The sequence below is a fragment of the Gadus morhua genome, chromosome 14 (genome assembly GCF_902167405.1).
Source record: "Gadus morhua chromosome 14, gadMor3.0, whole genome shotgun sequence".
NCBI lineage: Eukaryota > Metazoa > Chordata > Actinopteri > Gadiformes > Gadidae > Gadus > Gadus morhua.
Genome location: NC_044061.1, coordinates 9,972,383 through 9,997,509, shown reverse-complemented (window position 1 = coordinate 9,997,509; position 25,127 = coordinate 9,972,383). Strand labels below are relative to the sequence as shown.

Below are 25,127 nucleotides of genomic sequence, written 5' to 3'. Positions count from 1 at the left end.
CGGTTGTCCATTTACTCACATGTCTTGTTCAAATTGACACAAACGTCAATGGTTGTGAAATGGGATTGGGGGCTTTTAGCCTGCCTTGGTAAAAGGGAGACTGAAGGCCAATTAGGACTGGATGAAAACTTTATAGAGCTGTAGATGTAAAACATGTGTTGCCTATATTTATGTTTATGGCGTTTGCTAAAGCATAGTCTGCTGCTTTAATTATATCGTAGGCAAAATGTAAAATAAATACAGGCATACGTGTTTCACCTGTTGCAAGGAGAAACAATACAAAAATGAGCATTGTTGAACTATTGGAGTTAGGGGAAAATAATGCGTGGAGTAGCCTATTGCACGCAGCTCTGTAGTTTCAACGTCATCATCATGCCCCGGTCAGATTTAAATCCTTTTGGCACAACAAAGGTAACATGACAGCACATTTTACGAATATTAACGTTCTGAGCATTACATTTTTGTTGGCCTACTTTTAGTTAAATTACTTGAACTTAAATTGAGAAACGGTAATGTAATATTAAAGGAATGGTGATTACAGGTAGAGCTATTCCTAAATATAACTGTACCTTTAAAAGTATAATAAAGTTTAGAAAAAAAGTATTGCAATATTTGCCATTCTTCAGTTCCCAATGTAATTTAAATGTTTGCATTTTTTCTTGGTATGAAAAAGTTGAAAAACAGTGTGCAACGTATAAAGAGGGTTTAAATTCCATGTTTTCAGTACTGGTCCAGTATATTGTGGGCCGGTGTGTGTACTCCACGTGTACCTTCCACTCCCCGAGTCTGTGCACTTCTGTCCAACTGATGACGTCGAACCGTCGCTCCAGCCAATCACTGCCAACTTGAGGCTGATGCTAAGGGAAAGTTGGAGGTATAGCGTTGGTGCATTTTTCACTGTCGTTGACATTTCAACTCCACAGCGGATCGAAACGAAGGTTATAATCGGGGCAACCGGTTTTCTCCTATTTACACACAGAGATATAACTCTATTTCTATATACGGGATAGCGGTCGCCAAGGTGTCAGAAGTCTGCTCCCTGTAACTGGTGAGTTTAACCATTTTTATACTTTTAAATATCTATATATAGCCTATATATAACTTTCACCACGTATACCTTAGACTGTGATACGTTCATTCCATAAACTCGAGATGCGCTTGTATATGTATGTGGGCTATAAGGCTCCTATGCATGGCCAGTGAAAAGGATGTTAGGACGATTTCATGTTACTGTAACTAGGCCTACATGTGTAGCCCACAATGCACAGCATGGGAAGCGTAAGCTGACTTTTTTTGTTGTCATCTATCAAAGATTCGCTTAGCGTGTAATTTGCGGAGGTATCGCGCGCACGTCGCTCCTTAAAGTGCGCCTTTGAGTCGAACGCAAAGGCTCCACGCGCGTGGATATATGAGTACAGTGGGTGGAAGGGACTTGCGTTAAACTCTGTTTGTCAGAAAAATATATAGCAATCATCGGTGGACTAATTCAATGTAATAACAAAAGGACGTAGGCTATGCCATTGACTTTAAATATAATGGGAATGAGTTTTGAAATCGATAGCCTAAATCTTCTTTAGTGTACAGTCTGTCATTCAATTAAAAGCCAAAAAGTAGTCATTCAGGCAACATAAGCACATTTGGCAATTTAAACTTATATTTGATAGGCCTATGTTACATGTCCTTTAATAATTTGTTTAAATATAATCTGATAATATACATTAAGGAAAAAGTAGCAGCAATCCCTGGATGCTCCAATAACGCGTGACCAAAGTAAATGTAGACTAGTATCCTCATCGGTCAATAATCTTCTCAATAGACAATGTAAGGATCATTTTGTATCTTTGAGAAGGTTATGTTGTGGTACAGTGTTGGCCCCTGTCACGCTGGCCAAGCAGCGTTTTGACAGAAGGCGACGCCTGACGACTACAGCAGCATCCGGCCAGAAGAGGGCTTCTGAGCTCCCTGAGTTACACTTCTCACTTCTTTCTCGGGCTCGTTCAACCGATACCTAAATAATCAGAAAACTATTTCAATAGTTCCGTAGTTCAATGAACTACAGTTCTGTAACATTAGAGGGCTTTACTTAATATTTCGATTATTTTAATTATATTTTAAAAAAAAATGTAAATTGTATGTTGTTTACTATTTTATTTAGCATATACAATGTTTGTAAATGAGTGTCGGTTGCCAGTGGACATTACTCCAAAAAAATGTGATGCAGAAACGGTAGCCTTTTAACATTGTGACAATGTAAGTCTGTAATTAGGCCTATTTTATATTATTATTATCATTATCAGTCGACTATAAAACAAGAAATCCAACGACACAATAGGCTAAACTAATTTGGACGAGGAAGCACTGTTGACTATTAATTTTTTTAAATAACTAACTCGATCATGTATTTTGTTGACATAGTCATGACAGCAAAATAATATGTAGGCCAAATTAGATGAAAGTATATTAATCAATAATAATATATGCAAGCCTATATATATAGGCTACATGAAAATAATTCTTAGGATAAAATACTGTGTTAATAATTAGTCTACGTGTTATTCAAATAGATAAACACAAATAACACTAAATTCGTGGTAGTCGTGCAGTGGCGTTGTTTGTTTTCCTTTATGTGTTGTCATGTTGAATAGGAGTATGAATATTAGTGGAATAAGTAGAACCTTAGCATATTTATTTCACATATTATCCATGTCCAATGAATTTAATGCTATAGCCTATTGATTTCTTTAGCATAGAGCTACAAACGACTATACAATATTGGGGATGTAAAAAAAACAAAAACGGAGAAAACGACCCCTGTAATGGATGACTGTTGTTCTTTGCCCATTATTATATAATTACTATAGATGATAAAGCTCGCCCCGCCCCCACCGCTCCCATTGGATGTCCTTTTAATTTGGATAAATCAAGTGAACCCAGTGCCAACATCTTTCATTGTTTATGTTCTCGTCCCCTTTAACGTGGAAAACCACGTCCGATTGTTTTTCTAGTTGTTATAGGAGTAAGGCAAAAAAAAAAAAAAAAAAGACCCATTCTGCCTCAGGGGAAATAGCTACAAGATTAGGGCTTCTTTTCAGGACCTGTGACATTAGTTGTCGCTAATCCGAATTGGGTCTAATTGCTTTCTGACTTTACCCTGTGAGTTTCAGCTGGGACACGCCATCCAAACTATACGGACGTTTTAATAGAATAACATACACACAGTTTCCCCCTTTGCCGTCTCATTGGAGTCCATCGTATATGGTGGTCCATTAAAACACTTCCACTTGCACTGCAGGGACGAGTGAAGAAAAGCAGAATTCATGCGAAAATGAGACAACGAATTAGTTCTCAGAGCGGATTTGCATCTTAACTAAGGACATCAATAATCTATTGGATGTATTGTTTTCCAAAGAAAACTACTCGACACACACATCGGGGAAGCATTCTCTGGGCGCATCATTTAGCTGTGTGAAGTTTCTCAGTTGTAAAATGTAACGAGTGGGTGGCAGTACACGAGTAGCCTAATGAGTTTAAGCTGCAGGAGAGTGTTTGCAGGAAGTAAACCTGGATTTTAATCAATGCATATGCATGGCCACATGCTAGTGTGGAGCTTTTAGTTATCCCCATTAGCCTGAGGAAACGACAGTTGTTTAAGTTGCCTAGAGATCTAGAAAAGTTATGTTGAAGGGAACACAATAGCCAATATCTACAAAATATTATTTCACCACATACAAAAAAGCAACCAAAAAAAACACAACTTTTAAATCGTTTTACTTTTTTAATCCTCCATGTAGTTATAATCGTTAATAACAATGCTCCAGGACAATATTGGAAGAAAGTAGAGCCCTCGTTGAAGGTAACACCACGCACACCCTATTTCCATACGTAGCCCTAATAGTGTGGCGGTACTTTCTACAAGTAGTTATTATCTGCCCCCCTGCAGCCTGCATTATTTGACAGACCACGACACATTGAGCGTAAACCTCGCCAAGCCACCAGTCTAAATGACTGGAGACAATGCAGGAGTAGAAACAGATGAATTTGCTCGTTTAGTTTACGGGCTGTTGGTAGAAAGTATTGGCTGGAGTGTTCTTCCTCACCGCGGGACTCTGGGGGACAGTTTGAGCCGGTCCCCTCGGCTCATTATCTCACTGGGGCCCATTCAGGCCTCGCAGTCCCCGCTCCTCCTCCTCCTCCCTCTCCCCTCTCCCTGGCAGCGTCGTTTGTCTACTCATTGAACCCGTAGTCAGGAATGCAATGGTTGTTAGGGAGCCCTCTTTCACCTCCGAAGTGGTTTATTGATGAGCTCTGACTTCTCCTACTTTTTCACATGTCAAAAAGAGTCAAGTGTAGGCCTCCATGACTTCATTTCATGTAGCCTACCCCACCTAAAAAAAAAAAGAGGAAAAAAAAGAGGGGAGAGAGCCTTCGGGTCCCCCGACCCTCCCCCTGCTTGCTCTCTCCCCTTCGTGTCCCCGTTATGTACCCCTTCTTTTTTTTGCTTTAGTTTGGCCCCAGATTCATACAGCTAGTTTTCCTCCCTTTCTTTCTGTTAGCGCTGGTTCTTTGAAACAGGAGCGACGGGGCTCCTCCGTCCTCGGGCTGGTGCTATACCCAGCGCTCCTCCTCCTCCTCCTACTCCTCTGAGGAGGAGGATATTCAAACACGGACCCACAACAAGGCCTTTGCTTTTTGGGTGCGCTGAGGTGTGCATTAATAGCTCATCATTCAACCGGAGCAGTTCGGGAGCGTGTGGTCATGGTTACACATGGTCATTTGCTCTACTCTGTTTACGCGTGCTATTTGCTGTCAGGTCATACGAGTGACGTCGTCGACGTGCCGCGCCAATGTGCTCATAAAAGCAACGCTGAGCCCTGCTTGAACACGGCTCGTCGTGCACGCTGGAGGATCGTGCATGCGCACGCTGTTGACACGGGGGTCCGCCTGTTCACCCAAGGTGATATCCAAAACAGTCAACAAGAGCACGTGGGGAAAGGGAGCATTGTTATTAAAGGGCGAGTGAGCCACTCATCTATCAAGTGCACTTGATGTAAGAAGGCCCTTCATGATCCTATGCCTACTTAAGGGCTAGAGTGAAAAAGGTAGACATTATTTACTCTTCACGAAATAAGAATTGATAATCAATTAAGCACTACGTGTCAAAAGAGGAAAGGTATTCATTTCAAAAACGTGTAGGCGCTAACGAAAAGTCATCATTGGAGTTTAATAGCAGATCATTTAGGAGCTTAAATATAAGACACAATTGAAAATGAAAATTCTTGAAAATGCGTTTATTTAATGGGACATATTTAACTGTATCTGGCGCGTGGCTTAAGATTTTAAACAGTTAAAAGTGCCTTTCTTACGTAGGCCTATTCCGTCTAGCCTCGTGCTTTTCCCCAAGTTTCAGCAGAAACGTGCGTGAGACTCCAAGCGCGGACCCAATTCAACCCACAGAGAATGGAGCCTTTCCATCAAACGGGCATTTCCGAGGCAGTTGCTTTGCATAGGGCAATATTCAGCAACTGAACGAAGGGTATTTGCATGCGTGGGCTGATTAGTGGCTTGGGAAGACGAGACCCCCTCCCCTTTTTTTTCTCTCTTTCTCCCTCTCTCTCCCCCTGGTTCGGCCCTGTTTCCCGCCCTGGCCGAGGTAGGGGGAAGTGTTTATATGGGGAATGATGACAGGGGTCGGGTCGTGCTAATGGGCCAGTGAAGAGTGGTGGTGGAGGGGGGGCTGCAGTGAGGCACACACACACACACACACACACACACACACACACACACACACACACACACACACACACACACACACACACACACACACACACACACACACACACACACACACACACACACACACACACAGAGCAGACCAGGAACACATATATTAATACACTTGTTCCGTCACCAATCAGCATAGGTGTGTTCATTCTCTTACCCCCACCCTCCTCCTCCTTCTATCACTCTCCCTCCCTCTCTCTCTCTCTCTCTCTCTCTCTCTCTCTCTCTCTCTCTCTCTCTCTCTCTCTCTCTCTCTCTCTCTCTCTCTCTCTCTCTCTCTCTCTCTCTCTCTCTCACACACACACACTGCCTCGCTCTCTCATTCGCTCGCTCGCCCACTCACACGCGAGTGCACATTCTCGAGTGCACAACTCCGTGGTCCTGACATCTGAGTTCACTGTCAATCTCTGTCTCCCTCGCAGGGATACCCCTTCCATCTCCGCGGAGCACCGCTGGAAACTATTTTTCTTCCCATAAACTTCCGAACGAGACCGATCCACACTCGCACCTTTCTGCTTGGAGAACTAATAGCTTTATTCGCTAAGGAGTTGGAAAACGCGTCGCAGTATGCCACAAAAAGGTAAGACCTCAGAAAAAAAAGTTTGTTTGCCGTTGCTTTATCACAGCATTTGTAGAACGGATCAGTATAAATAGGCTGCAATACAAATTATTACGAGTATTATGCACTAGGGCTAAAACAGCGGGGGTAGGCCAGTAGCAACCAAATCAGGAGTTTTATTATTTGTGTTCTAACTATGGGCAGATGGGATTTGAACGCAGCAGTAGAGACGCGGTGGCTGTTTTGTTATCGTGGGGTTTGCAGCCATGATGTCAAGGAACGAACAGCCCTCAGCGTCGCTATGCGTTTTCTGTGGTCTTTTTTTGGTGTGTGCGTGTGGTTGCGTTTTGGCGTACGGATATTGTACCGTTTACTTCTGACGGCTAGAGTAAGAAGACGCATTAGGCCGGGACAGTGATCATCGTGGCGAATGGGGCGCAATGACCCGTTGAGAGAAAGTGTCAGTCTGATTCCCACAGGCGAGTCACTCAAGCGCCTTCTAAAAAAGAATCAACCATGTTTTTATTATTAAATATAATTTTTAGCTTTTATAGACAAAATCATTAAGATACATCGAAATCTAGGTTGTGGTTTTAAGGCAGTTTCAGTCTTTCATCTCATGTCATATTAATTTATGCAGCTATGCTGTACAGGCCCTTACCTAGGCTGTATATCGATAATAGTCATGTGCAATTACATTATTACAATAAAAAGTGAATTATACCATGGGTTAATATCGGTTATCGTTTGGCAATGTTGTTCGGCATCATTAAAAAAAAAAAAAAAATGATTAGGCCGAGACAAAACATACAATTTAGTTTACTTTGACAAACATCGAACAACTTTTAAAATATATTTTAATAAAGGAAGAACAATTGAGCAATTATAGGACCGACTGCAATGACTAAGTCAACCAAAACAGAAGGCTAATGGTAAAGGCCTAAAATTATTATTATTATAATATTACATATCGTTTTTTATTGTATTATAGGCAACATTTAGAAGTTGGGAGATTTTTGTAAAAATAGGCCTTCATATGTTCTCGTTGACGAGCAGCCTATATAGCGTGCAAATGTTCCAAATTAAATAATATCTGAGCCCGTGTGAAGTTACTGGTGCTGCTCAAGAGCTGAGGCTAGGATCATCCCTTCTCCAATATTATGACCACGGAATCAAACAGCCAGCGTTGAAATGGTGTGCTGAGACTTTATTGTTACTCACACAAAAGAAATGCAGATTCGATATTAAACGAATCTCAATAACAACAACAACGTTAAAGATTACGACGTCAAATAAATGATTAACCACCAGACCTTACGAGAAACAAAAACACCAAACGTGGTCCTAAACTCACCGCCGACTGGAAGTGTTTAAAACGGTAGCCTATGCGCTGCAGAAGGGCCTCAACTCTACACGTGGAACTCGGTTATGCCTAATATTTCTCATCACAATCGGTCAAAATGAATTCTTTCATTGCTGATGCCAAATAGGCTAATGTAGGCTTACCTCTTTCGTCCAATGTGAAGGAATCCGCATTTGATTAATCTATGCACAGACACAACACGCGCGCGCGCGCACACACACACACACACACACACACACACACACACACACACACACACACACACACACACACACACACACACACACACACACACACACACACACACACACACACACACACTATTGCTGTTATAATTCATTAACGCGCTGAACTTCAAATGCGATGGTTTTCTCACCGTGGGGTCTCTGAGATATAGTCTATTAAACGTCAGTAGTGCACGTCTCGGTACACGACCAAACTTAGCGTCGAAGGAGAAAATGAAAGTTCAGACGTTTCCCTTACTGGCCCCCTTTTTAGCAGTCCTATTCAATAGCCTCTTTATTGCGTTTGTCTTTTCCCAATTGAGCGCCCTACTGGGCTCTTGTGTCGTTTACACCCCCCTAACAACCTGCACTAGCAACACAATATAACTCCCAAATATTTATAGCACGAAATAACTTTTTATTTCTAAAAAGGAAGGCCAACAAAAAAAACACATTCACGCGCAAGCCGCGAGGTCACGGTCGTCAGTGGTGACACCGAGGTGTGGAGGCGAGGCTGTGGGTCCGATCCCCGAGGGGGTGGCTGCATGCCTTCGGCTCTTTGTATTTTGAACTTGTTGGTACGTTTAGTAGGAAGCTGTGTTGCTAGCCGTGGAGGCAGAGTCCTCGCCCCGGGTGCGAGCAGGGCAGCAAAAAAGGGCGCATTGTTGGGATTCGGCGAGCTTTGTGCGCCACTTTCTACCCCCTTCTGCTTTACACTTTTACAGAGTAGAGCAGTGGGCTCTGCAGCGTGTGTCACTGTACACCCTCCACGACCAGAGCCTGGGAAATAAGATATTATAAGCTGAACATGCATGTTGTTGCTGTGACGAATGGTCAAACGAAACAACGACCCCGAAGCGTTGCCAAAACACCTGCAATAAATATAAGAAATATAAAAAAATAGTCATATTTACAAACGAAAAAATAAAAGTGTAACACTATAACAGGTTGCAGCAACTCTGTTTTAGGCCTAACAATGTAGCAGTGAACTGGTGCACGCAACAAAACAGGCTCACAGCAATAATTAAAACGTGTTCCGCGTTAGTGGCTAATTATTGGATTTATTAGTTCAATAGGAAGGTAGAGCATAATTCCAGGGGCCGCGTGGTGCAGATGTATAGGCACACAGTGGATGTGCCTCCACTAATACATTGTTTTGCTTTGTCCTTTAGGGAAACATTAAGTAAACGGCTGATGCTTGACTAAATTGTCAACTCTTTGTCCAGGCAAGTTTAATACTAAAATATATACACCCAATAAGGATATAATATTGTTCAATAGAAAAAACAAAACAAAAAAAACAGACCCTCCGAGAAAATCCAATGGAATTCAAAATGAACCCAAAAACAACGATGTTGTGTTTTTATTCGTCAACAAAAAAATCCAAAATAAATAAATACAAAAAAGCCCCCCCCCCCCCCCCCCCTCCGAAAAACACATACAGCCTATTCTAATTTTTACCTTTTGATGCTAACAAACCTCATTTATTTCCTTGTGACGTTCAGAATACCACAACCAAGCCACGTGGGAGTCTGGCGTTGCCTCTATGATGCAGAACAGTAAGTTATTTTTTACATTTACACCATTCTTTTGCCATCAATCATTCCTTTCAAACCGCTAATTCTAATGTAACTGCATGGAAGCAACACCCACTGACATTATCATCTGGTGGTTAACATCAATCACTGATATGGAACATGTTTTTTACAGGAAAACTTCTATATTCATACGTAGGTTTTTATATTTAGATAATGGCAGGTATGTGGTTAATGGTCGGTTTTATTGGCGTTAATTTATTCATGACAATGACAGGTACGCTAGTTATTTTTTGAACAAGTTAATCATATGTCGTTCTGTTCAACATAGAGACGGAGAGGAGGGGGGGGGGGGGGAGCGAGAGCACAGGGAGTGGGGCTGAAAGGGAGATATTTTCTTTCTGCTTGAGTTGGTATTAAATAATTGCACAGCCGTCTGCATTAGCGCCAGAGCTCGCTTCCAGGCTGCATACGAGATTAACCGGATAGAGGGGCCTGCATGAAACATGAGGGCTAGCAATAATGCCTTATGTAGATTAGCCAGTATTATTTTATAGACACAGAGAAGTTCACCTGAAAAGAACATGTTCATATCAAAGCAATAGCCCTGCCTGTTTGGCGTACACACAGCACCGTAACCCACTTGGTGCAGGCCTCCTCATAATGAGGCTGTTGTCGTGGGTGTGTTGTCACAGAAAACACTTAAAAAAACCACACACATTAGATACATTTGCTTTTTTGATTTGCTTTTGTTATTAGTTTGAAATACAATACTCAATGTTTGAAATGGCCCATACGATTTTGACTTGTGATATTGACTTGGCATAAACTGAAAACTGAAACAAATGATGAACATAAAACATTTTTTCTCTTGCTGCTGGACAAGAGGTGTATGACATCTGTGATGAAGGTGTGTGGAATGACTTCCTCCTATTATTCTCCTCACCTTGATGACGTGTCTGTGATGTAACCTGTGCGCATTATAGTCTGAAATCATGTTTTGAATTCAGTGTGAGAACACATGACGATTAGCCTCTATGATGATGCATTTGTGTTGTTGTAGCTATATCTTTGAGTGCCATGATTATTGAATGTTTTTTTTAAAATACAGTATAAAGTGTAAACTGCTAACACATGAATGGATGAATGTCTCCTTATGAGCCTAATTACGGTGTCTCCTCGACCCCAAAATACACAGAGCTCGTATTGTCACGCGTCGACCCAATCATGACTGACTGGGGCTGATTGGGTGGCGGCTCTGCTTTATTGGGGGGGTGATAGTGCCTTATCAAAGCTGAGGACAATACCCCGAGCTCATGCTTTGCTTCGGATTGATGTTAATGGGATGCTCCCCTGGCTCGGCGTGTGATGTCTGGTGCGAATTGCCGAGGAGATATCATTGGGCCCGGCCCTTTGGGTTGTCTAAAGGTCGCGGCGGCCTTGGTGGCTTTTGTGTTAATAACTCCTGGGTGTATATGGTGGGGAGCGTCCAAATTGACACCATATGTTTTCCTATTAGTCGACTTGCAATAGAATACAAGGCGCATAATCAGCGCCAGCGGGCGAGATCGACTGCCGGCGCTTGAGGGAATTGGGCCATGATTAAGTCTTAACCTTCGGATAGTTTGATTTCCATGTAATGTCCTTATCTGACGGTTTTATCGATCACCGGATTTATATGATAGGGATAAATCAGGGCTGATAGAGCAACACGGGAAGACCCGTGGAGCATGTCTGCTTAATGCTGCTAGGCCAATTCCATCGTAAGAGCTCTATTAATTCCACTTAATCCTGGAATTACCAAAAAAGCAAGAGGGATGATAATGGATTTACTATTAATTAGATTCAGTTTGGAGGATTATTACACTTTGTGGCCAAAGAGATGCGTAATTTCTTTGAACAGATTTTAATTAAAGTGCGCATGTTGTTTAGGATGATAGAAACAAATGCAATCTGCATTCTATGCAAAACACAACCATTTCATAATATAATTCCCAAGAAAGGACTGCCTACCGATTCACACAACAGGGTTGTGGTGGCTATGAGTATTTGTTGTCAAATAACAAACAAGAGGGGGAAAAAAAACGACATGTCAGTTTTAATATGTTCAGAGCCCAGGCGCGCCCTCGTTCCCGTGACCGCGCGTAGCCCCTGGCCACCTTAAAACCAAGCCTCCCTCCAAGGGTAAACGAGTAGCGTCCAATTGTGTCTGAGTGATATCCAAATGCAGACAGAAAGGGTCGTTTTATCATGCTACTATTTGTCGTGACGATGCGATGTTGAAAAGCAGAGCGGCGTCATAAAGTGACATGCCTGCCACAAGTGCTCCAACTGATCTTCGCAATGAGCCTTCCATGCATGATCCGAGGCGACTTCCGCCTATTCCCAGAAATTAAGCTCAAACTTGACGTGCAGCTAGCTTTATTTTAAAGACAAATGTCAGGCAGGCTCATCATATTTCCCCCCTCTTCTATATTCGGAGCTTATTTATTGCTAAGGAGCCTGTGCTCCCGGAGTCAATGCAGCGGGCGGCTGTGCAGGGGAAGGGAGCCGAGACACGGAGCGCAGCTCAGCCACTCCGGGGACTCCTCGTTCCCTTATCGCTTCAGGTTTGCGCGCTTATTCATGCACTTTTATAATGCTTTGCAGAACGAACCGGCGGTTTAACTTGACTTTATATGGGTATTTTAAATAGATAATTACAGATTGGAGGCTTTGGTTAGGTTTTTGGATAGGGATAGCCTAGGTGGTGGTGGCTGATGCTTGTTTCAGGTTGTTATTTTTGGGAGTTTGTTCGTCTTCGGAGATTTTGCGTTGAATGAGACTATCGCGATTAGCTACGAATAATAACAAGTTGAAGGGTTTTGGACTTTTTTTTGTAAATGTTGTTGGTATAGACATCGCTTGCTGCTTGACCGAAGGGGTAGATAGCGTCTCAAATGGTTGATTTCATTAGTTGAATGGAGATGTTTGGGTCAATGTTATGCATGTGTTATTCAATTATGCGCTGTGTTGTGTCCTGTCCTGAGTAAGGTTGCAATGAGCGGGAAAAAACTCGGTATCTGTTATTTATTAGCCTATAGGCCAACAAAAAAAGATATGGTTCTATTATGATTTATTTTGTAAGGACAAAATATAGTAGGACATTTATATATAGGTCACTAACTTTAACCCTATTAGCCGATTTATGTTGCATCCTTAACTTTATTTTAATAACTTAATCCCTCTGCATTATTTAATATTTGATAAAATAATAAAATGATACAAATGTTCCTGTTATTTTTTCTTTCTTTTGGAAACGGTGATTTGACTGCAATGCATTTTTCTTCATGTAGGTCACTCTGGCGTGAACCAGCTGGGCGGTGTGTTCGTTAACGGTAGACCGCTACCGGACTCCACCAGGCAGAAAATAGTGGAACTCGCTCACAGTGGCGCGCGGCCGTGTGATATCTCCAGGATTCTGCAGGTGACTTGGGCACTCTGCATTTAATTCGTTGTTTAAAAAAAAAAAAAAACACACGGATTTCTTTTTTTTTGTCATTGCACGTTTATAAAAACATTCGTTAAATTGTGCATAATATGTCCGACAATTGCTTCATGTAAAGGTTCAGTATTCGGTAAAGTATTGTACACCTTTTTTATTAAAGCATTACTGTTCTTAAAAAGAGGCGTAATAGAGCCTTATAATAAAATGGGCCTACGCATTTTGACACATAATGTTACGACCAAAAATATGGTAGGCTTAAAAGTCCACCTGCTCTTATAAGAAGAGCCGGTCTGCAGTAGGGTGCCTAATATACCATTCAAGGCATATTTTCTGTGTTTATAGACCCATGATGGTGCAAAAGTCCAAGTGCTGGACAATGAAAACGTAAGCTTATAATTGTTTGACGAAATTATATTTTTTTCGCAAATTGTCCTAAATAATGTATGTGAATTGTGTCTTTTGTTTCCTATTTAGGTGTCCAACGGTTGTGTGAGCAAGATTCTGGGCAGATACTATGAAACTGGCTCCATACGACCGAGAGCAATAGGCGGTAGCAAGCCTAGGGTAGCCACTCCAGAGGTGGTCGGTAAAATTGCGCAGTACAAGCGGGAGTGTCCGTCTATCTTCGCGTGGGAGATCCGGGACAGACTTCTGTCAGAGGGAGTCTGCACCAACGACAACATACCAAGTGTGAGTATATCACTGTAAAATGTGTTGCATGATTGAATTATTTACATGGAATGACTTCTCATATGCAGCTGTTGGAAAAATGATCAGCTAACTATTTCGTCATGGACTGTCTGTATTGTAAGGATAGCCCTGCATGATATTATCCCACAATTTACCAAAATTGCAATTGACAAAATGTTCAGCATATTTATGTTAAGCATTTGTTTTGGTTTTTACAGTACACGCACATGTGCTCACACGCACACAACAATGCACCACTGCACACACGCCCAAACCCGCACGCACACACACGCACACACACGCGCACACACACACACACACACACACACACACACACACACACACACACACACACACACACACAGGCGCACACACACACACACACACACAGGCACACACACACACACACACACACACACACACACACACACACACACACACGCACGCACACGCACACACACATGCACACACACACATGCACACACACACACACACACACACACAAACACACACCCACCCACACAGGTGTGTCCCACTCTACCTGTCTGTTATTTTCCTGGTCGCCTGCACCTGTACAAGCCACAACACCAGATGCCCCCAGTGATCACTCACTTTCCCTTTCACTTCAATAAGACTGTACCATCGGCCATTCACAGGTCTCGTCGATAAACAGAGTGCTACGCAACCTGGCTAGTGAGAAGCAACAGATGGGTGCAGATGGCATGTATGACAAGCTGAGGATGCTCAACGGTCAGACAGGAACTTGGGGGACCCGGCCAGGCTGGTACCCCGGAACGTCGGTGCCAGGACAGCCCAACCCAGGTGAGCATCACTATCACACAAGGGAGAGGGGAGGGCTGGGGTGGGGGGTAGGGTGGGCCGCAAGGATGGATAGCCACACACAGCTGCATGCATGGGAGACTGGACTCAAACACACACACACACACACACACACACACACACACACAGAGGTTCTGGTATTGCGGGGCGGTACGAGAACCAGAGGGGGCTTCATAAGTTCTCTGATGTAACTGAATTCAGTGCATTCATATGCCAGTTGAAAACAAACATTGGCTAAGTTCCCTCTAAGGCTATCGCCATATGTCTCAACTAATAATACAATAATATTCTCTCATGCACAATGCATGTTCACCATCCACATTATGCAATCAAAAGGTCAACATGGGCTCTGTGCTAACGTGTACGGTCAGACTGTATGTTGTCATACAGTTTATCCGTAGTGCGACCCCATTCTCTCACCAACCATATCTGGCGGATCTCGACCCCCTTTCCGTCCTGGCGTTGGTGCGTAGTCTCCTGGCAGCCTGGCCCGTTAATGCTCCGAGCTGGAGCAGGATGAGTCAATGGAAGGAGAGGCAGTACGCCTGGGCGGTCTGAAAGGGCTGCACTGTCCCAAACAGGGATGTGCGTGACAGCAGCCGGCGCTTTGAGCAGAGGTGTCCGTCCATCCTGGTTCATCCTTCCCTCTGACGAGGGAAGAGGCTGCTGGGGCTTTGTGCTGGGATCCCCAGCACAAAGGAATGTTTCCCTTCACACGCAATGATGGGTTATGGGAACAGTTTGCGATGTGTGTAATTGCTCATTAGGGAGGGCTTTGTCTCGCGTTATGGCAACATGCATGAGCATGGAAGAGAGGCAGTACATGCACTGCAGAAAGTTCAGTGTTTTTTTTCTTCCTTTCGTTGCCATACAGGCCTCGTACAAGCAGAGTTATGTGGTTCTTACAATGGCACCTGTACATTTTAGGGCCGTTTCATGGATCAAGGCTATCAGGGGAATGATTTCTACTTTTCTATGTTGTGATTATTCAAATTTTGTCTGCAGCCATTACAAAATCATAATTAAACACTGATTAGAACAACATAAAGAATACAAATGATAATTAGAGTTAATATTATGAATATTATAATAATGATTATTATTATTATTAGTTGTGGTAGTGTTATTATTATTTTAAACCAATTTCGATGTTTGCTTTCGTTTTTGTGCATATTGCAGTTAAAAAAAATAATCGAAACACATAAATATATATGATACTTTTTTTGTATATACTTGCTATTATAAGCAAAGATTGACAAAATTAATAATAATAATAATAATAATAATAATAATAATAATAATAATAATAATAACAATAATAATAATAATAGGCCTAATAATAATACAATTAATAATACAATCGTTTTGTCTTAAATTCATCTGCAATTAGAGGACACTGTTGTTCTGGGGCAACGAAAATATGTTGTCCATCTGACGAGAACTAAGTAACCATATATAATGGTTACATAGAGAATGACGGGGGCCCATTGACAACTCTATCGAGAGTGGGGCGAATAAAAACTCTCCGATTTTGTCTTTTATCTCTTTCTCTTTTGCCTGGGTCGGCTATATAGCACTAAATCCCGTCTATAGGATTTAGTTTCTCACTTTCTCTTTCAGTTTAAGCGGTTTCTCAAGAGTGTTTTGATCTGGTCTCTGCAGCTGAAAGGTGCCGCAATTGGTTCGGTATCTCTTTTGCCGCTTTTCCGCCTCACTGACCGAGACATCGTGATACTAAAGAATGAGTTTATTTCCCAGCGCTTTTATAAAGAAAACAAATCCCAACCGAGCGTCAGTGGGTCTGGCAGACAGATAATAGGCTGCACATTCACTCCTTTTTATGGATTATCCGTAGTGAAGAAACAAATAGCCTGCTCACAGGCTATAGAGGAAATACTGCCAAAAATATTCTGCAGCAAAGATGTAAAGCAAGTATTAACATTCACATATTCTCAAATGGGGCTTGCTATATCCAAACATTTCTTCTTCTTCGCCAAGCTTTTTTATTTCTCCCCCATATTCTGGTGAGGATAGAATATAGTGATTTTAGTTGAATAAATTAGGCCTGCAAAAACTATCCCGATGCGCCTGGTAATGTTCCTTAACATGCAAAGGCCTGGGCTTATTTCAGTCGAAAATCCCACTGGATAACAACGATAGTTAATGATCTCCAAATCCGAAGATCTATCCATTCCTAGACATTTTAAAACGACATTAAACGCAACCTGTTCCTGGGGTTTCCACAGAAACACAATCTGTCAAATTATTGCATCAAAACATGCGCGCACGAGCACGCACAGGCCTGCTTAATTTCGCATTAGCTTCTCGGCGTGATAATGATGTCCAACAACAAGACAGACATTAGTCGATAAGCCTCGCCCTGTAAAAACTGAAGGGCCTTCAGGGCCCTACCGCGCACAACCAGGAGCAGTGAATAGATTGGCCTTATTTGGGTTGTTCAGGGGCCTTGCATGCTCTCTCCTCACTCATTTGTTTCCAATTGAAGACAAAAATCCTGACTGGCATGTCGCCGGCCGGGGGACGTGATTAATGATGGTAGTGGATAAGGGTTAACACACTATACTCAAAAGTCCTGTTGACTGGGATCCCCACGCAACACAATGCAGGAGGACTATAGCCCTGCGCGCCTCAAGAGAGAGAGAATCCTTTTGTCATCCGCTCCAATAGTGCCCCCTCCCATATATTACGGCCCCGCGAAAGGTTTCGCTGGTCGTCCCTCGCTGTGTCCATAGTTTAATGGTTTCCCTTACTCCTATAACGGCATTGTATCATTGTGAAAAGCGTCTTCTACTATTCACAAGTTGGTGGTCAACTCAATGGCTGTATACCGCCGCCCATATGGGGGGACGACCATTGAAGCGTTGGGTGTGCTTTAAAGTAAAAAAGGGCTAGAGAGTTTCGGGTTTTAATACATTTCATAGGCGGTGAAAAGGGGCCGGCCGCATATTGTCACGTTTCTCTTAAGCCATTGAGGACATAAGGCATTGTTTTGGGGGGGAGACGATAAATTGGTGCAACCTTTCTATGTTTCCCACAATATTTTATAAACAGTTCATAGCAGCCTGGCTCTTTGAATGGGACCTATAGGTATTTGTTTTTAGACAAAGTGCCTTGCTGCCTATAGGCCTATTATCGTTTTATTCTAATCTCAGTAGGCCTAATCGCTCCAGATTTGGTGTTAATCAACCCTACACTTGTTAATCCAGGTAATTAGCCTGAATATGTTGACCTTTTATTAAAAAAAAACATGACCCCACCAAAAGGCTACCAAACAGTTTTTTCTTTTAACGAACTGTGTTATCAGTTATGTATTTATTTATTGAGGCATTTCATTTATTTATTACATTCTGTGTTTATTCATATCACCCATGCGTCCAGCTGTTCGTGTGCTGATTCACCATAAGTCATTTTTGAACACATTGATGAGGCCCAGTGATGCCATGCCTCGTGTCTAACGTCCGGGTTGTGTTGCTCTGTTGCAGACGGTTGCCAACAACAGGACGGTGCAGGGGAAAACACGAACTCCATCAGCTCCAACGGGGAGGACTCGGACGAGACGCAGATGCGACTCCAGTTGAAAAGGAAGTTACAGAGGAACCGCACGTCCTTCACCCAGGAGCAGATCGAAGCGCTGGAAAAAGGTCGGAATGCCATACCCCCTTTAAACACCACTCAGTGAATATGTAATTAATTCATCCCAGACATTCGTGAGGCTATCCAGGCCATTAGGGCCCCGGCTTGGCAGTGTTTAAATTTAAGCATTCAGGCCTTTTCACTGTAGTTTCACTGACACCGTTTGCTGTTCAATTTACAGAATTTGAACGAACTCATTATCCGGATGTTTTTGCGAGAGAGAGACTAGCAGCGAAAATCGACCTGCCCGAAGCAAGAATACAAGTGAGTATAGGCCTACGATGGACATGCACATCTCCTCTAAACATAATTAAATAAATAAATAAATAAATAAATAGCCTGCATAAATAAATCTCAATCCAACTTGCGAACTCATTGCAAAGGGTGTGAAGGATGTCCGACTGAACGCTAAATTCCCCCGCAGGTATGGTTCTCAAACAGGAGAGCAAAGTGGAGGCGAGAGGAGAAGCTCCGGAATCAGCGTCGCCAGGCCAACAACTCCTCCAGTCACATCCCGATCAGCAGCAGCTTCAGCACCAGCGTCTACCAGGCCATCCCGCAGCCCGCCACGCCAGGTAGGGGGCCCCCTCCCTTTTCTTTCCTCTTTTTTTTTTAACCCTAACCCTTCAGCACTGTTCCTTGAACTTAGCTCGTCATATATAGGCCTATGATTTATTTCAGGCCTTTATGAAAAGCCTATGTAAAAGTCTAGGCCTATACAAAATAAAAGTTTATTTCTTAAATTGTATTCTTTTATTTATTCTATTGTAGGCCTATGGGTGTCATTATTGTGACTTGAATCCATTTTTATGACTACAGTCATTTTTATATCGATATTTGAATTTATAGCCTATATATATATATTTCATATATTTTATGTGTGCTGCGTTCTAAAACTGAGCTCAGCAAATCAGCAGCGACGGCAAAAAACCGCAGTAGTAAAAGTGAAGCTTAAACGTCAATCACCGAAGCCACAAATCTGTCATAACTCACGGGGGCTGTCAAAAGAGCCATCACCCGCGCGCATTACTTAGCGCTAATGAAGCGCTGCATTCCCCTGAAGCATGTTCGGTTCTAGCTTATGGTAACCACTTTTTAATCCCCTATCCTTAGTGTCTTTCACTTCGGGGTCAATGCTGGGTAGACCTGACACAGCACTCACGAACACCTACAGTGCGCTGCCTCCCATGCCGAGCTTCACCATGTCCAACAACCTACCTATGCAAGTAAGTAATCATCCGCCGTATAAGTTTCTCTCTATTTAACATGTCTATGTAAAGACTAGACTTCAACTCCAATTAGCATATTTCAGTGTCCTGGTCAAATGGAGATACATTGAGGAAAAAACAACAACTCTGGATTTATGATGTTTATTATTATTTCCTATAATTCTTTCTCAACTAAATAAAAATGTCCCTCCTCACACAATTACAATAAACGTAATAATTTAGAATCTGACGCCACTGATTGACATCAGTGTCTCTCAAGGCTTATATATACGGCACAGATGTACTGAGCTGAACGATGGTTGGCAAAGCTAACCTCCCATTCTCTCCCCACCTATAGCCCAGCCAGACCTCCTCTTATTCCTGCATGCTGCCTACAAGTCCGCCTGTGAATGGGCGGAGCTACGAAACATACACGCCCCCTCATATGCAGGCACATATGAACAGCCAATCAATGACATCTTCTGGTACCACCTCAACAGGTAGGCAGAAAAGTTTGTTTACCAACACACTTTACAAATGACAAAGCAAAAGTTAACATAAAAAGTACACATCCTGGTAAAACGTCTGCCACCTTTCCTTTAATTCAGGGGTACTACATAGTTAAACGTAAACTGGCTACCTTTAAATAACCATACCCATTCATTATGTTTCATAGCAACTCTTGTCCATATTTAGTTCCATTCCAACATCTCCTTATTCTCTTGGATCCATATCTTCACATTGCAGTTTCTTACCCCCAGATGCATAATTGAAACAAATTAATTTCCAACCCAAAGCCATCATGTCACTCCAACTATTCAAGCCAATAGTTTAGTTTCACCCCATTAGAATACTGTTACCGAGGGCCATACATACTGGTTATAGTCTCGAAGAGTTAATCATGCGTAGCTGAATTTCCTCTGTGCTTAATAGCTAATTAATTTGATTCATTTGCTGTTGTACTGCCTCCGTTTAAATGCCATCGCCGTAGCCCCAATTTATCGAGCTCGCTGGCATATTACTGCGTAACCATCCGCGGAACATTGTGACTCATTACAGTCTCTGCCGGCTCTGCCGTCCATTAGCCAGCCCTTCTTGTTACAAGGCCGAGGGCTACAGCGGGCCCTGCTCCGCACGGCCGTAGCACGGCCATCCACACAGCACACTCAAATTGGACCACTGTTGACTTCCACCTTTTTCACTGATGTCATTCCCTCCCGGTCTCTCTCCCTTTGCAGGACTCATCTCTCCTGGAGTGTCTGTCCCTGTGCAGGTCCCAGGGGGCGAACCTGACATGTCTCAGTATTGGTCAAGACTACAGTAGAGAGAAGAGCTACTTTGCCCTGTAACAAGCCCCCACACCATCCCCCCCCCCCCCCCCCCAAACCCCCAACCCCCAACCCCTAATACCCCCCACCCCACTACAATCCCCCCAGCTCCATCATCGCCCTCCAGAATATGTTCCTCACTCATACACAAGAGAACTGCCAACGATGTGAGGAGAGAGAGACAGTGGATATGAGGAGGAGGAGACTTTGGGAGAGAAACTTTGGAAAGCTGGGCCTTGTTTTGTCGTTGGTCTCCGGTCGGGGGACGGTGTGGCTGTCATGGCGCCCCCACCGCTGCGACGTGCTGGAGGGACGTGCACAACGATGGGAGAAACAACAAGGAAGAGAGAAATGGACCTCTGTAAAGTGCCCGTTGTTACATTTTTATGGAACAAAAAATGTATGTTTTCCATTTTTTTTTCTATTTCAAAAAACTTCAGTCAATGTTTCCCCCCCCCCCCTTTTTTTTTCTCTCTTCTGGTGTGTTTGTAAATGGCCATTTGTATGTTAATATGAGAAAAAAAACAACAAGCAAGATCAAGTACTGATACTAGATGGACGTCTAGCCAACCTTGTTTTGGTCTTGGGTTCGCTGCCGAGAAGAGCGCCTGAGACTCTGCCGTGACTATCTTAAAAAAAAAACTGCTTATATCGAGACTTTGTACCAGACTTTGCATGGTCTTGGATGCTGTTGCATATCATTTTAGAGGGGAAGCTGGAGGGAAGGCTCTTATTGTGTTAAAAACCGAAAAAAAAAACGAAATGAAAAAAAAACAAACAAATGAAAAAACAAAATGAAAAAAAAACTAAAAACTATTTATTTGTTTTATTTCTGCCGTATGGATCTTAGCAAAGAAAGTTCAAACTCTGTTCCGCCACTGAGGCTGTGATGCTGGAGTGAATACCATGGTCCAAAAACAAACTGTTGACCCGAGCCTTGGGGCGTACGCGGGCTAATTTGACATGGATGCCAATCACCGGGGGCCCGCAACGACGCTGTGACGTGCGTACGAAGGGGCCCCCCTGCTAAGAGCCCTGCTTTGGTGGTTCGACCGGATCTTAGAGGACAGTAAAGAACAGTTCCTGTTGGAGGCAGGGGTGGGGAACGCCTGTAGTCTGTATATGGTAGACTGCGTCTTGGATATAACCCAGTTTGTTTATGTCAAAATGTAAAGTACGTGTCTTCCCTGGGAATCCTTCCCGAAGGATTCCTCTCCAATAAAAGTTGATTTCATTTGTATCCCTGAGAATATTCTATAAATGTCTCATGCATCATATAATACATTTCTTTAGGGTCAGGTACAATTGTCTCTTAGGTATAGTTGTATTATAGTGTCCTATGGTCAAAAGATTTGTGCGACTAGAAATATTTAATTCCTATAATTATGATTACATTGCTTGACAAAGTTAAAACATAAGTGTTTGGCAGTCGTTTACAAGTACATATCAGATTTAATCATTGTTGATTGTAAAACAGACCAAAGCCTTTGTATTTCATCGCGTAAACAATGCTTATTTTTTGTTTTTTTCTTTTTATTTGAAAGAGGAGAATATTAGTCTTGTGTTGCAGCATTTTGTAAACGAGTTCTGTTCAATTACATTGGCTTGGCGTTGGTTGGACTGCACTGTGAAGCGGCGGTCCCTATTTATACCTGAAGACCATGGGAAGGGTTTTTTCTAGCATTGTCTGTCATGCTCTCTCTGAGTTCTGCATCTTTCATTTCTGTGTGTGTGTGTGTGTGTGTGTGTGTGCGTGTGTGTGTGTGTGCGTAGAACATTGACGCGTACACTGGGTCTATGTCTGAGCAATGCTACGTCTAGAGATAAAAAACACACGCTGTCTCTTGAATATTTCAATTCAATTTTATTTAAAATGGAGCTTTCTAAATGTATTTTGTGAAAACTATAAAACATTTTGTACAGTAAAAATTGTGTCTTAAAGAAAGCTTATTCGCCTGGTTCCTGTGCTTCTCCGAGGTGTATATCCTAACCACATTATGGTTGAATAGATTCCTAATTGATGCAAAAGCTAAGAAAACAAATCTTGTGCGTACAATGCCAGGACAAGACACCGCTGACACAAACAAGCAAGACTTTGAATCCCCCACCAAAAGCCTTTATTTATTTCCCAAAACAACAACAACCCTCTCTTGTTCCAGAGCCTAACCCATCTCCTCACAGAGACCACACACGGCAACAACAAGCCACAATGGGAAAGGTCAACGCAATTCAGCATCCACAGCCCTTGTTTCAGTGGAGTTACGATGGTCCAAAAAGAGAAAGAGAAACCGAACCAACCTGGAGGAGGAGGAGGGGGAGGAGGAGGGGGAGGAGGAGGAGGGAGCAGAGCAAAGGGGTGGGGGGGGGTGGAAGTAGAATAAAGTAGACAGTGGTGTATAGTGAGCCAGAGAAGTGATTGGGTTGTGGAGTGTTATTTTGCCTCACTTGCTGCCACAGCAGGGAGGGTCTATGTGTGTCTATATGAATTTGAGTGCATGTGTGAATGAGGGAGCGTGAGAGAATCAAGTGAGTGTGAGAGGGTGGTGTAACAGTGTTGATAAATATGTCTAGATTTGGACGGATCAATTGCCTGAGCCTTGCCGTACAGAAAAAGGTTAAATTGATTAATTCTGGATGGACATTACATTCGATATTTCAAACCCCCTCATCCACAAATCTTTCGCTTTGAAGGTTAATCAGAATTTTGAGAGGAAACTTTTTAGTGGTCGGAGCAAATTCTCTATTGATTTTACCCTGGATTGAGTTTTGAGGACACAGGGAAGAGAACAGGCAAAGCTATTCCCCAGAGAGAGAGAGAGAGAGAGAGAGAGAGAGAGAGAGAGAGAGAGAGAGACAGAGAGAGAGAGAGAGAGAGAGAGACAGAGAGACAGAGAGAGAGAGAGAGAGAGAGAGAGAGAGAGAGAGAGAGAGAGAGAGAGAGCATTAATAATTACTGAGGGCAAGAGAGGGAGAGAGTGCAGAGTGAAGCAGCGATAGATTCAATATGAAGGAAAGACAGCAATTAGTGGCTGTGAATGACCTAAAGTTTCAGGAGATAATGGAAAGACATGCATTCACTCTTAAATTATGTCAAGGGGAAAAGTTCCAGCAAAAAGTAATTTCACATTTTTGTAACAAGTACCGCATATTGCATTGCGTTTGGATATAATGCCTAAAATGCACAAATACACAGGAGCATATGAGGGACACACAGTTTAGTTTTAAATTCAGAGATATGATTAGAAAAATGTAACTGCAGTCACTCTCGTGGTTGCACAGTGTGCAGGTGCAATTTTTTTTTAAAATATTTGTTTATGGTCTAGCCTCCATTATTTCTCTGTATGTCAATTGCATTTACATATACAGTATATTCGACAGGTATGAAAAGGTAATTATGAAGTATGATAACGGCATTTCAAACACCAACATATTACTGCTTACATTTGTAATAATGGATGGAAAGAATCAGTTTAAAAAGAAAAGAGGCAATTTATCAGACAGACTCAAAAGGAATAATAAAGAATGCCTTTTATTATTTCCAATATGAGCAATTCATGAGCATTACATGACCTCATTCATTCCAAACAATGTCATTATCATAGTGGTGGGGCTTACGTCATACTCCGCCATATTGAGAGGACTCTCTTGAGTCCTCTCAATATGTCGGAGTATCACCATAATAATACCCATGATGCAATCTGATGTTCACATGGAGAGTTTTCAGGGGACTAATACAAGGCAGCTGAAGGCCTGAAAAGCAGCAAAGATACATATAAGCACATGGCTTTGAACCAAACACATTTCACCACTGTAGTCAGCCGATTGACAGTTGAGAGTCTGAAAATGGGACACATTCAGACCTTGCACAAAAAAAAATCATTTTTTATTTGAACTTAATAAAAGGTCAGCAACATGATAGCACTGTGAAATACAGCATCGGAAAAAATAAAATGTATCAGCAAAGGGTAGAGTAACCAATAACCACTGTTGCCTCTTGTTTATGCTTATTATTGACCCCACAGTTGAGCTAAACAGTCCTTGTTTTCCTTCTGAGGACAATGTCTTCCTGCCGTTGGCCTGTTTCTTCCACTTATTCATTAGCCCCTCCCTGACCTTTCACTGCTCTCCCCAACGTGTTTCCTTGCAGGAGATAATAAGCAAGGAGGGGGGAAGCCACACTCAGGCTTCTGAGTTGGAGTTGGAACCCCTGGCCGCCATAGACTCCTGCTACACTCTTAATGTTAAAACGTGTATTGCTGATCTGTAGAATTCAATGTACCCTGATTAGACAAGGCCTTTGGTGACCAATACCCTCGATGAATGTACATTGTCCAGCATGTGGAGTCAGGAGACCTTATGTTGCAGTGCAATGTTCTCCAGACCACCGTTTATAACTTCATACTTCTTTGTATCAAGACGCAGAAGTACACACAGTTAATTATTGTTTATATAGGATAA

The 25,127-nt window shown here is 42.5% G+C and overlaps 1 protein-coding gene across 7 annotated transcripts; it reads left to right on the top strand.

Moving 5' to 3' along the window:
• Window positions 1-884: 884 nt before the first annotated feature.
• Window positions 885-22,614, top strand: pax6b (paired box 6b). 7 transcript variants are annotated; one of them, XM_030376783.1, is made up of 14 exons: window positions 885-1,048; window positions 6,204-6,361; window positions 9,433-9,486; window positions 10,349-10,372; window positions 12,798-12,928; window positions 13,292-13,333; window positions 13,424-13,639; window positions 14,296-14,461; window positions 17,983-18,141; window positions 18,315-18,397; window positions 18,558-18,708; window positions 19,247-19,359; window positions 19,700-19,841; window positions 20,580-20,665. In XM_030376783.1, exons 2-14 carry the CDS (start codon window positions 6,349-6,351, stop codon window positions 20,663-20,665), a joined length of 1,380 nt encoding a protein of 459 aa, XP_030232643.1. In that variant the 5' UTR covers window positions 885-1,048; window positions 6,204-6,348. The 7 variants fall into 7 exon arrangements, with proteins under 7 accessions (XP_030232643.1, XP_030232645.1, XP_030232649.1 ...); XM_030376785.1 differs by lacking the exon at window positions 10,349-10,372 and having other exon boundaries at window positions 886-1,048; XM_030376789.1 differs by lacking the exons at window positions 885-1,048; window positions 19,700-19,841 and having other exon boundaries at window positions 6,079-6,361; window positions 20,580-22,614.
• The last annotated feature ends 2,513 nt before the right edge of the window (window positions 22,615-25,127 follow it).

Excerpts from the sequence above, each read along its gene's own strand:
- pax6b (XM_030376783.1), top strand. Across the intron at positions 10,373-12,797 it reads GTATGACATCTGTGATGAAG|GTCACTCTGGCGTGAACCAG; the intron begins GTGTGTGGAATG and ends TTCTTCATGTAG. Across the intron at positions 14,462-17,982 it reads GCCAGGACAGCCCAACCCAG|ACGGTTGCCAACAACAGGAC; the intron begins GTGAGCATCACT and ends GCTCTGTTGCAG.